We start from the raw sequence: 12,046 nt of genomic DNA on the forward strand, positions 1-12,046 counted from the left end.
CGTGACTGGGCCCACACAGACCGAATAATTCCGACCCATATCCAGGAAGAGAATAAACGTCGACAAAGGGTTTCCGTCAAATTTTCGAGGCTTTTTATTACAGCAAATATTGATTCAAGTTTGTCGCCAAAATTATGAAACATCGATTTGGAGTTCAGCTAAAAATGTCAGAAATTATTACTATTTGTAATCGCATATGAAAATATATCCATTTTAAATATCTTTCTGTACAATTCATAAAGTATTTTGCGATGAAAAGTGTGATTTCTAGGGGAGAAAATTTGGGGATTGACCGAAAGTTAATTAAAAACGGCAAAATTTCGATAGCTTTCAAACAACTTCCTCAACTGCAGACTGAAGTTTACTTATGACTTTTTCCCTCTAATTAAGCTGAAAATTTCGCTGCGAGCCACCTGAAATCAGAAAAGCGTGAACAATTGTCACGCTACTCAAACGATTTTATAATTTAATTCCCAAACATGGATACTTAGGCAAAGAAACAAGTTTGTTACAGTGCAAATTGTTGGTTTATTGCTTTACGGCAGCTAAGCAAAGGACGTGGAGAATTAAGCTAATCACCTGCCCCTGTGTGACTGCCTGGTTGCACGAGGGGGAGTACTATTGTCAGTTTACGATGGCAGTCTATCGGAAGTTCTAAGGATGAATTCCCTATTTACAATAAGAACAGGGAAGTTGTATCTTTCCCCGTTTGGAAAAGTTTGAAAAGGAATAGTATGTTGGAATAATTCCCACATATCTGTCATACAGCTTCTTCGTGAACTACCACACCTTTAGCATTAGACTAAGCTCCACAACAGTACAACGAAACGAACCGAACCGAACGGGATACGAAATTGTCTGATTTACTTTTCTACAAATGTATGACGTCGACATTTAAACATCCAGAATAGAGCACTGTTGTGCAAATGACACTCAAAGTGAGGAAAATGTGGTTCTGTTAAACGAATTAATGAAGGAAAAAAACACTTTGTAATAATGAGGCCATTTCGGAGTTCATCATCTCTCTCCTCTTCAAAGCGAGTCTAAGGATGCGTTTTTTTGGGAAAATGTGAAAACGGATTTGTGATCTCGGATCAATGGATTCTTCAGCGTCAAAAAAACGCAAAATCCGAAAAAGGATTATTTTCCATGACAACGCAAACAAACAAACCCAGAGTTGTGCTGCACCCAGAAAAAAAGCACCCTAAGTGCGAATATATGGGGAGTCACCCGAATACCTTTGCTACTGCCAGGGGCTTAGATCGTATTACATCGAAGTGTTTTTCCCTATGGCAAACTGGTTCAAGCTATATACAAATTATATTATCAATATAATGTTAAGAAGCACAAAATAACGAACGGGTTAATACTCATCTCGAAAGAAATTTATGTTTGAAGTGCAGGTTACAGAAGGAAGAGAGAAGTGATCAATCTTCGCACTTTATTGGACAATTTAAGCAATTCTCACTTTTTATACACACCTAAAAAATACGGGTGGCTTCCACAGGATTCGAGCCCATGACCTCTGCCACGCCGGTGTGGTGTTTGCATGTGCATCCGGGATCTCTCCAGCGCGGGAACCCGGTGGCCGAGTTGGCATAGGACGAGAGATTATGCAAGAAACAGTGTGGACGAGATGAGTGTTTTTAATTAGCTATTTTGTGATCTATAAGGATTACATTAGCGACGAGGATGGCCAACAAGGGCTTATTGTCCATGGATCTGTCTCGTTCTGCTTCGCAAGTGGCGGAGAAGTGGCGTAAATGGAAGCGTGCCTTCGAATACTATGCCGAGGGAAAAGGCATCGACAATGCTCGCAGTCGCAGGAAGACTTCCCAGCTCTTACATTTTGCCGGGATCGAGGTACAATACATCTTAGAATATTTGCAAGATCCTGGTCCCATCCCTCAGACAGGTGACAATGCTTTTAAAATCGCGATTCGCAAAGTAGATTTTTACTTTCACGTAGAGGAAAACATACCATATTCGCCAATTGGCACCGAAGGAAGGGGAGACCGCTGACCAGTTTATGATTAGATTGAGAAAACAGGCACGACATTGCAATTTTAGGACGAGTTTAAACGATACGTTTCAAGGATCAGCTGATAGAAAAGTTAACGGATTTTGAGCTCAAGTAAAAACTGTTAGAGCAGAGGAATCAGTATCGCATTGGAAGAGGCGTTGGATAAAGCTCGTGCGTGGGAAGTGGCCGGTCGACAGGCATCAAACATGACAACAAGCCCTCCGCTGGCCGACGGAAACAGTGTCAATGTGGTTTAGGAGCGGCAACAAACGGCGAATGAAGAGAGGAGAAAGTGCTACAATTATGGAAGAGAGGGGCATCTGGCCAGAGATAGGTGCTGTCCTGCAAAAGGGAAAAAGTCTTCGAAGTGTGGAAGGTATGGAAATTTTGCTTTGTGTTGCCAACGGTGAGAGGGATAGTGATGTGGCTAGAGGAAAAGGGAGCAAGCAACAAAGGATTTATGGTGGACGACCACGTCACGTAGCTAATTTTGTAGGGAATCAAGAGGCATCGGGTAGTGATGAGGATTGTGCATTTGCATTTATGGTGACTGAGACGAAAGAAGAAATATGCCATACAATTGGCTTTCAGGAGCCCGTGATTGAGATTTGTCGCTTTTTGATTCTGGCTCTGTTAGTAACCTCATGGGGATGAGTAAGTACGAAGAGCTCAAAGCACAAGTGAAATTAGAGAACTGCCACAAACTTTTGTATGCATATGGTGGGAAGGAGTTGAATGTGGTTGGTCAAATTCAAGTGGAGCTGTCAGTGGGAACCAAGAAGATAAACTCACAATTCGTAGTCACCACGAGCGGGAGGTCTCTACTGGGTCATATATCATCGTCCAGGGATCTTGGTCGTCTTCGCATTGGCCCGAGCGCCCGCATTGAATCGGCTGAGTATAATGTTGTCGGTAAGGACTTGGCTTCAGCTCTTCAGAAAATGTATCCGAAGGTCTTCAGTGGAATTGGCAAGCTGAAAGAGTACAGGCTGAAGCTACAGGTGGATCCGGAGGTAACGCCAGTAGCCCAGAAGCCAGGGCATGTCCCCTTTGCATTGCGCGAGAAGGTGGCAGGAAAAGTGGAGGACTTGATTGCCAAAGATATAGTGGAACGGGTGGATGGGCCAACATCCTGGGTAAGTCCTGTGGTCGTTGCACCAAAGTCAACAAGAGATATCAGATTATGTGTGGACATGAGAAAAGCAAATCAGGCTATTATCCGCGAGAGGATACCAATACCAACCGTTGATAAAGTGGTAGAAAACCTCCTTGGCAGCGCAGTGTTCTCAAAACTGGACCTCCGTCTGGGAATTCATCAGATTGGATTGGGCGAAGAGTCACGAGAGAGTACGACATTTGCTACCCGTGATGGGAAGACTGAGCTTTGCTCTTGAGAAGTACCAGCAGATAATAAGACAAGTGGTCTCATACATCGATGAGGTTCATAATATTGCTGATGACTTGATAGTGAATGGCAAGAGTTTTGAAGAACATGATCAGAGTCACCACAAGTGCGTCAGAGATTAGAGGAAAACAACTTTATGGGGTTTCTATTATCAAAATATGGCATTGGTCCAACCGAAGAGAGGTTTCGTGCTGTGCTTGAGGCGGTTCAACGTACTACGCCGACTGAAGCTTCCTAGTAATGGTAGGCTTTAGTGCACGCTTCATCCCCAATTTTGCGATCATGGCAGAACATCTGCGGGTATTTTCCAGGAAGGGCGCCCCATTTGTATGGGGCAAAGTGCAGGAAGCGTCGTTTAAAGAACTGAAATGGCAGCTCTCCAGTGCACCCGTCTTGGCCTACTTTGACAAAGACGCGCACACTCGAGTGATAGCGGATGCCAGTCCAATGGGCCTAGGGGCGGTCTTGGTGCAAGAGAAGAATGAGTAAAGTCGAGCACTTTGTTATGCAAGCAGGAGCCTCAGCCAAGGAAGATGGTACAGCCAGACGGAGAAAGAGGCGGGGGCGCAGGTGTGGGCGTGTGAGCGCTTCAACCTGTACCTGTACGGGCTTCAGACCTTTGATCTAGTGACGGATCATGAGACCCTGGAGGTGATTTATTCTAGGGGGCCCAAGCAATCAGCTCGTATCGACCACTGGGTACTACGACTGCAGCCCTATATCTATAAGGTATGTTGTGTCACATCCCGCGATAATATTGCCGATGCACTCTCACGTTTGACAAAGATCCCAGCATCAGGGAAATCCCGTTATGATGATGAGTATGTTCCAACGGTTGCGTTCGGATCTGTACCTGTAGCCTAAGACATTCAAGCAATTGACAGAGTGTTAGCTGAAGATGAGGAAATGCAAGTAGTGCTTGGTTACCTTGTTAGTGGAAACTGGGAGGGGGGTCCAAAGTCATATGTATGTGTCCGTAACGAACTGAATCGCGAATCGTGATTCCTGCAAAGCTGAGACAGATAGTGCTTCGTCTAGCAGCACATGAGGGCCACAAAGAGATTGTGAAAATGAAAGAGAGACTGAGGTCGAAAGTGATATTCGTTATAAGGGAAGAAAGACCTTTTAAAGTGCTCTGCGCGCACAGGGAAAAGAGTAAAATTTTGAGATCGAAGATCGAAGGGTAAAATGAGTTCTCTCACAGCCTCTAGCTGGAAGCAGATCCTTGAGATAAGACGGACTCAAATTATATACTATCTTAAAGTAACAAATCAGCTTATGAATATCACCAATAATAATCGTGAAATAAAATTATATATAAATAAATATAAATACTAAATACTAAAATTTATAAATAAATTTTATATAAATACAAATATGTACAAAAACTGTTACGACTGTCGCTCAGTGGGCCGACGTTTTTCAAATTTACCCAAATTCAATCCATTCAATCCTCTCCAGTTTTGTCCATCCATGTCCCTTCTTGGCTTCCCTGTGTTTTGTTAGAGTTCTTCTATAGTTTTGAACAGTTACTTTGATATTTTAGTTAATTCTATGACCATTCGATCAGTGCTGAAATTGCCTAAATTTGCGTGACCTAGCCCCTTTAAGAACTTTGAAAGTTATCAAACGTAAGGTAAATTCAATACGAGAGCGAACTGGTAACCAATGTAACTCCCGTAATAGTGGAGTGGTATGTCAGAATCGAGGTGCACATAAAACTAAGCGAGCAGATGAGTTCAAAACTCGTTGCAACTAATGGAGCTGATAATCAGGAAGGCCATAATAGAGTCTGTTACAATAATCAACACGACTAGTTATAAACGCATGAACTAGGGCCGCCACAGATTCGCAAGTTAGATATTTGCGTATACGCTTAATGTTATATAAATACAAAAAAGCATTGTATTGCTACAGGTCTTATTAATGTCAGCATTCACTGTTAAGTTGGTGTCGAACCAGGTTCCAAGGTTACGGACTGTATTGACCAGTTTGACATCGTCCTCGCCAACTTTGCCGCTTTCAATTGAGGTCTTTGCCAGCTGTTTAAGCTCCCAATGAGTAAAACATCAGTCTTGTCGTCGTTGAGCATTAATTTATCTTCAAGTATTCATTGCCTAATGTCACGAATAAAGTTCTCAACAGCCGAGAAACGGAAAGAGACAAAGCTCTCAGAAAATTATGAGAAGCAGCCTTATAAGGTGATTGAACGTCATGGAGACCAAACTAAGTTACAATCATAGCAAGACGCATTGTACACGAGAAGAATTCAGCATGTTAAGCGATTTATGGACCCAGTTACTGATCCAAGGGAACCAGACTCTTCAGATCCGGTAGTAAGCAGTGTACCCGAGCAGACCCTTGGACAGGAAGCCTCACCCAATCCAACAGTTGGAGACAAGTGCTGCTCCAGTTAAGGAGCAAAGCCCAGTTGAGGCCGAGCCTTTGCCAAGGAGATCAGGGAGAGTCCATCGATCCCCCGAAAGACTAAAAGAGTATGTCACCATGTTGCAGTGACTGTTGTGTTTTTACTAGTTTTCAAAATATCTTAAAGGAAATTCAGTATTCAACCTTATTGTTGTACTAAGGTAGCGGGTTTGTAAGCGAAGAAAGAGGGAGAATGCAGTGTTTGTATTTACATCCGGGGATCTCTCTAGCGCGGGAACCCGGTGGCCGAGTGGACATAGGACGAGAGATTGTGCAAGAAACAGTGTGGACGAGAAGAGTGTTTTTGATTAGCTATTTTGTGATCCATAAGGATATTACAGCCGGTGCAATCCTTTACCAACCGAGGTATGAGGCCACACAGTTGGGTGCCACTGAGTGCTTCCCAGAGGTCATGGATTCGAATCCCGTTGAAGGCTCCTGTATTTTTCGGGTGTCTATAAAAAGTGACAAGTGGTTTAATTGTCCAGTTCAGTGCGAGGATCGATTTTATCTTCCGTAATACTAATTTCATTCTCTACTGGTTGATGATGTAACCTTCGGATTGTGCCATACACCTCAACGTTTGTCCGATGAGATTCCGAGTGCACTGAATATTTTTTTCTTTTGGCTAAGATAAAAGTTACAAGAACGCCATTGTTGACCCAACTTTCACTCAGTATATAATTTCAGAGTTTCTATTTATGCATTTTTTTCTGAAACCGATAAAAATGATCTAGTTGTGTAAGCAATGTATCTTTGCGTGCCCGGTGTTTTTTTTTTTTTGTTTTTTTTTTTTTACAGCAATCGACAGTACGTCAGTCGTTTAAAGCGTAGAAGAGTATACGAAACAAGAGTTTATAGGTGGATTAATATGGTCTCTTTTATTAGTTACTAAAAACTACAAATTTTAGCTTGATAGAGTTCAATAGAGAAAAAGAAAACCCCGGCATCATTCCATTGGTTTCAACCTCTTTCTTCAATGTACCTGTTGAAAAGAAAGAGAAAAGAGCAGCTGTATTTTCGAAAGATGAAATAAAATAACTTTGTGTCTTCAGATTTATTCTCAGCGTTGAGAAAAGAAACTTGCTGAAGAAATACACTCTAAAAATGAATAGGATGAAGCAAAGAGATAATGGTTCGCAGTGTGCAGTCTCAAATGTCACCACTAATTGCCAGTAGTCGCAGTCTCCCGCTCGCCCTTTCATGCGTCACTCTGTTACCATGGTCTCTCTTAGGTGGAGGTGTAAAACCTGGGCAATTTTTTCAAAGGGTTACGAACCTTTTATATGGCGCAACCGTATATCTTGATTTTCATGCAGACATGAGTTGACGTCCAAGACTTTGGCCTAAAGCGCAGGAATCCTGCATTGACAGGATGCTTGAGCCATCTTGTCTCGAGAGTAAATCGGTCTGAGTTTCCTGAAAAGATCTACCAAAGATACGAAATAAAAATGATTTTCATGAGATAAGCAGCGCAATCCAATGAAAGAGTGGACATCTTTTTATCCTACCTTTTCGTATCCATCTTCTTGGTAAGTTTTCCATGATTCACCTTCTTCGCTCCATTCAAGGGTGTAAAGGGTGACCCAGCTTTCCTTGCTACCGCCCTGTGTACCGACGCCTGAAAAATAAGAGCAAATGCTTACAACAACCGTTTCTTAGCGACAAGATGGTGAACTTTAATGTGCCCAGAAGCAACCACATTTGATTAATTGTTAACTTTTTGTACTCTTATAGAGACAGTTTACTCCAAGAATCGCAAACAACCATTACATTGAAAAACAAATCCCTAACTCTGGGTCCGTCCGTAGCTCAAAGACCAGTGCTTAGTATATATTTTGCTTTACTTAAGGTTATTCTCAAGAAATAAAACTTATCATATAGATGTCCGATAAAACTTCGCACACGGTTGTAACGTGTCAAGGAGATGATAAAAATGTAATTAAAAGGGGATTCATTGTGCTCGTTTCCATGGTACGATACTAATGAATACGGCCATTTAAGCCACTTTGACAATTGCCGCGTATCCCCAATGTTGAACGTATTTAGATTGATTTTATAAATGTAATCTGATTTAACGCAGGGCCTAATGTAATTCTATGGTTAATTCACGTACGTAACTGAAACATGTATTTGAATGCCGTTGTCAGTACTTAATACTCAAAACTGGATTTAAATTGAGTGCGGCCAAAAAGCTGGCCATAGATTTTATTCCACGAAGACAACGTTCTCAGCAAAAATATGAAATAAAAAATGTGGGTCGCAGCACTCGTTCAGGAAAAAATATAGAGCTTTAGATTCTAGTACGAGAAAGGCTACGAATACGAGATTTTCTCATCGAACAGCACTGAGCGCGCGCAAACCAGCGTCATTTTGGCGGGAAAAACGTCCTATCAAAACAAGTCAACAACACGCTAGCAGTTTTGGAATTTTTTGATCATCAAAAAGGCTCATTAACCAGCAACAAGAATAATTGAGCAACCTATAGTGCTAACAAAGAGTAAGATTAATCGTAGGGGTTATAAATTTCCCAAGTATTTTCGCTAAAAACGGGCAGTCAAGACTCGTTCTCGTCCTTGTCTTAGAATCTAAAGGTCCCTAATAGCCATTCCTTGACGGATTAAGCTTGGCGTCAATGAAAATCCACCATTTTTTCAATGTGCCCGAGCTGATGCACGCGCCAATGACGCAACAAATTATGCGCAGTAGGGTTGCGCAATGCAAAACCAGGGAGTCACCTTAAGGCCTTCCAGAGAATTATTGTCCATTTTACAATCATCACAAGTCTAATGCATCAAAATTGTCCATGATACATCATTTACCTGTTATTTTCCTTTCTCCTTCAAAGTCAACAGCTATCCACTGATACTTAGCAGTGTCCCCGGCACACCATGTATGATCGTTAACTTTTCCTGTAGTCACCGATGCCTTAAAATTCAGTTCAGAAGAGCACGCTGCAAAATGTTGGCAACAATTTCATATTAGTAGCTTTTTGAATGAAAAAACGTTAGTGTGCCAACAAATAATGTTTAGTTTCCGGCGGATACTGGAATGAATAATCATTGTAGCATTTGCATCAAGAGTTGATGAATTATACGTAATATATAGATTTAGCCAAGCCTAAAAGCGGAGCTCCCGGGTTAGTTATTCTTACTGGCTGTACGGTTAGTGAAAATAAAGGGGTTTGGAATTGTCTGCGTTTTGGTGTTTCTGGGTACTGCTTAATTAAATCATTTTCTTCGCTTTCTTCTATAAAAAAATTCATTGTCTAACTAGTGAATTCCACTGTAAATTTCACGCAAAAAAACCGACTGATCGCATGAATCACGAAGCGATGAGTGCAATATCGGTTTTTTAAATGATATTTACATTGGAATTCACCAGTTAGGCAATGAATTTTTCTTGAATCGCACGCGTTTTAAAAGAAAACAAACAAATCTTCAGCAAGCGAACGGAAAGGGAAAAAGAGCCATTTCAGAGTCAACTGTCAAAAGCCAGCGAATAGGAATCATGCCAAAATTAGAAATTACACACCTAGTAGCTCGTGATGTGACATATCGTTAGGAAGCTTTGTCAGTTCAAGATCAAAAACGAGTTTTATTGACGTAATTTATTCCACTTTATCTCTGAACACGAGATCATTCACATTGTGATTTTTTCTCATTGAAACACGCCAGCTTGGCTTGGGACAAGAATCGGCGAATATGGCGAATACGGCAACCAAGAAAGGGCAAACTTCAAACAAGATCTCCAACAAATTACCTGTACGTGCTTTAAACAAGCTTCTGAAAACACAAGTTTGCGATATTTCTATTGAAAGCCTCGTTTATGTTTAGGTGAGATAACCTGGCTTGAGCCTGGGTTCGAATAGAAAACCAGCACCTAGTCAGCGGTCAACTTTAAAAAAAAAAGCTCCAAACTGAGCCAGTGATATGGTCACGTGCTACTGGTCAGCGGATACCTTGTTTTGACAGGTGTCAATTGACTATAACATGAAAGTCCAACATCAAAGGGGTATGCTGTAAACTAGTGTGATACTGGTTACATTGGCATTCATGGATAGGTGGACGTACGTGCGGTCGTACTTACGTAAATTTCTCGCATCGATGGATTACCATATTTTCTTAACTATGGTGCTCCGCTATGAAATCTACCTTCTCTGTATGTCGCCCTTATTAACCATCTTTTAAGAGCTGCCAAACCTACCAGGGAGGTTCTCGATACGATATACAGCGTTGGTACTTTCCAAACCAATACCCTGGTAACATTTGTCAGATTCGCCATCCCGAGCAAATGTCTTCCCTGCATCTGGGCCGCTCCAACATTCTCCGTAAAACTGCACTGAAAAATATTCGTATCTATAGAAAAAGTAAAGATGATTTACAATTCTGCTCGGGAGTTCAATATGCACATCATTATTCATTTGGCAATTCACTAGCCCTCAGAGGCAGAGTTACAGGCGACAGCAATAGAAGGCCCTTTCTGTGTATCTTCTCCGTCATTTCGATAAGTAAACGTGGTGGAACCACACAATATTTGAAGAGCGGAGTACGTGTAGTCCATGGTGTGACAAATTGCCGGGATATCATAACTGATTGTGTGAGTAGTTGGTAGTAGTCGCTATTTAACAGTTAGACTACGAGTTCTAGTTTTCTATGAGTCAGTATATAGTCAACGAGGCGCGTTGCGTCGAGTTGACTATTTAATTCATAGAAAACGAGAACGAGTAGCCTAATTGTTTTTGTAGAAATCCAATAATATACCTTCGAATTTATTCCTATTTTTATTGATTTTAAGATTTGCTCCCTGAAAATGAAAAACGAGCGCATGTCTAATTTCCATAACACCTGAGACCGAAGAAAAAAGCCTGCGAACTCGCATAGTTCTTATTTTTCCACTTCTTAGATGAGAGTAGAAAACTAGTCTTGATTATGCACTAGTCAATTGAAACCACCCCCGGCACGTAGGGGGGGGGGGGGGGGAAGGGTATCGGGGACATGCCCGTGGTATTACGCTTTTGTACCTGCGCATTTCTCCGGGGGGCCGGGTATAGTAGCGATTTGTCAAAATTATAGGGGATTTTTCGAGGAGCTTGTAACGCTAGCCCTGACAGAGTGCGACTGGATCTAAGCTTCGAAAACATTCCAGACTTTCTACCGAAACAAATTGTTGGGTACCTGTGATATTATATTTTAATATTTCAGTCGCCCTCTCTATTTGAAAAGAAAATTGGTCTGACAAATCAGTACCTAATAAAGTTACAATGTTTGGCCAATAAATGCACGTAACAACTACTGTAGCAAGGGGCATGAGGTTTGGTTGGAAAAATAGAACAACTTAAGTGAATCCTGATATCGTTGCCATTACAGAAACCTGGTTGCATAATGGTGTCAACGACGGCGAAATCTTCCCTGATTCATACATCGTTCATCGTAGAGACCGTGAGAGCAGAGGTGGTGGAGTCCTATTAGCAATCAAGTCGACCTTTCATTGTTTTCGTCGCTGTGATCTGGAGACCGAATGTGAGATATTGTGGTGCGAAATTCCTGTCCGTGGTTCTACTTCATATTTTTTTGGAGTATTTTACAGGCCCCCGAACAGCGATATCAAGTATCTTGAGGAACTATATAAATCATTGGAAAAAGTTCATTTATTATCTGTGAAGGTTAAAATTATCTTAACGGGTGACTTCAATTTCCCCGACATTGACTGGAATTTAACAGCTCCATTCCAGCCTAATTCTCTATCTGATTATTTCTGTGATACTATCATGAACTACTTTTGTCTCACACAATCTATTGATACGCCAACTCGCGGAGATGCGATACTCGACTTAGTTATCTCAAACTGTCCCGAAAATTTAATGGACATGGATGTTTGTGACAGCCTTGGATCATCGGATCACTATATTGTTTATTTTAATTTGGCTGGAAAACTATCTCGTCCGTGCCAAGCTCCCAAATTGGTCTACGACTACAAAAATGCAAATTGGGAGAGTTTTCGCAATGATTTATCAAGTGCCCCATGGAACTCTATTCTAAATGAGAATAATGTTGACGATATGTGGAATGACTGGAAAGGTTTATTCATGCGAGCAGTTCAAAATAACGTCAGTTCAAAAAAAATCAAACCAAGAAGAAATGTTCCATGGATTACGTCCGAAATTCGTAAATTGTTTCGAAAGCGTAAGC

At 41.4% G+C, this 12,046-nt stretch overlaps 1 protein-coding gene and 1 pseudogene across 1 annotated transcript in view; one reads left to right on the forward strand and one right to left on the reverse strand.

Annotated features, from left to right (window-relative positions):
* The first annotated feature begins 1,518 nt into the window (after positions 1–1,518).
* LOC137976419 (uncharacterized) lies at positions 1,519–4,793 on the forward strand (annotated as a pseudogene).
* Positions 4,794–6,717: 1,924 nt separating this feature from the next.
* The window catches only part of LOC137976485 (uncharacterized), a 40,269-nt gene continuing 34,940 nt past the window's right edge, over positions 6,718–12,046 (reverse strand). The window contains exons 15-19 of the mRNA XM_068823850.1: positions 10,062–10,213; positions 8,678–8,809; positions 7,367–7,476; positions 7,135–7,284; positions 6,718–6,840 (exon numbers count right to left, since the gene is read on the reverse strand). Of these exons, the coding sequence (XP_068679951.1) occupies positions 7,138–7,284; positions 7,367–7,476; positions 8,678–8,809; positions 10,062–10,213 (541 nt within the window). The 3' untranslated portion in view covers positions 6,718–6,840; positions 7,135–7,137. The remainder of the gene's footprint in view (positions 6,841–7,134; positions 7,285–7,366; positions 7,477–8,677; positions 8,810–10,061; positions 10,214–12,046) is intronic.

The sequence above is a fragment of the Montipora foliosa genome, chromosome 11, assembly GCF_036669935.1.
Source record: "Montipora foliosa isolate CH-2021 chromosome 11, ASM3666993v2, whole genome shotgun sequence".
Classification (NCBI taxonomy): Eukaryota; Metazoa; Cnidaria; class Anthozoa; order Scleractinia; family Acroporidae; genus Montipora; species Montipora foliosa.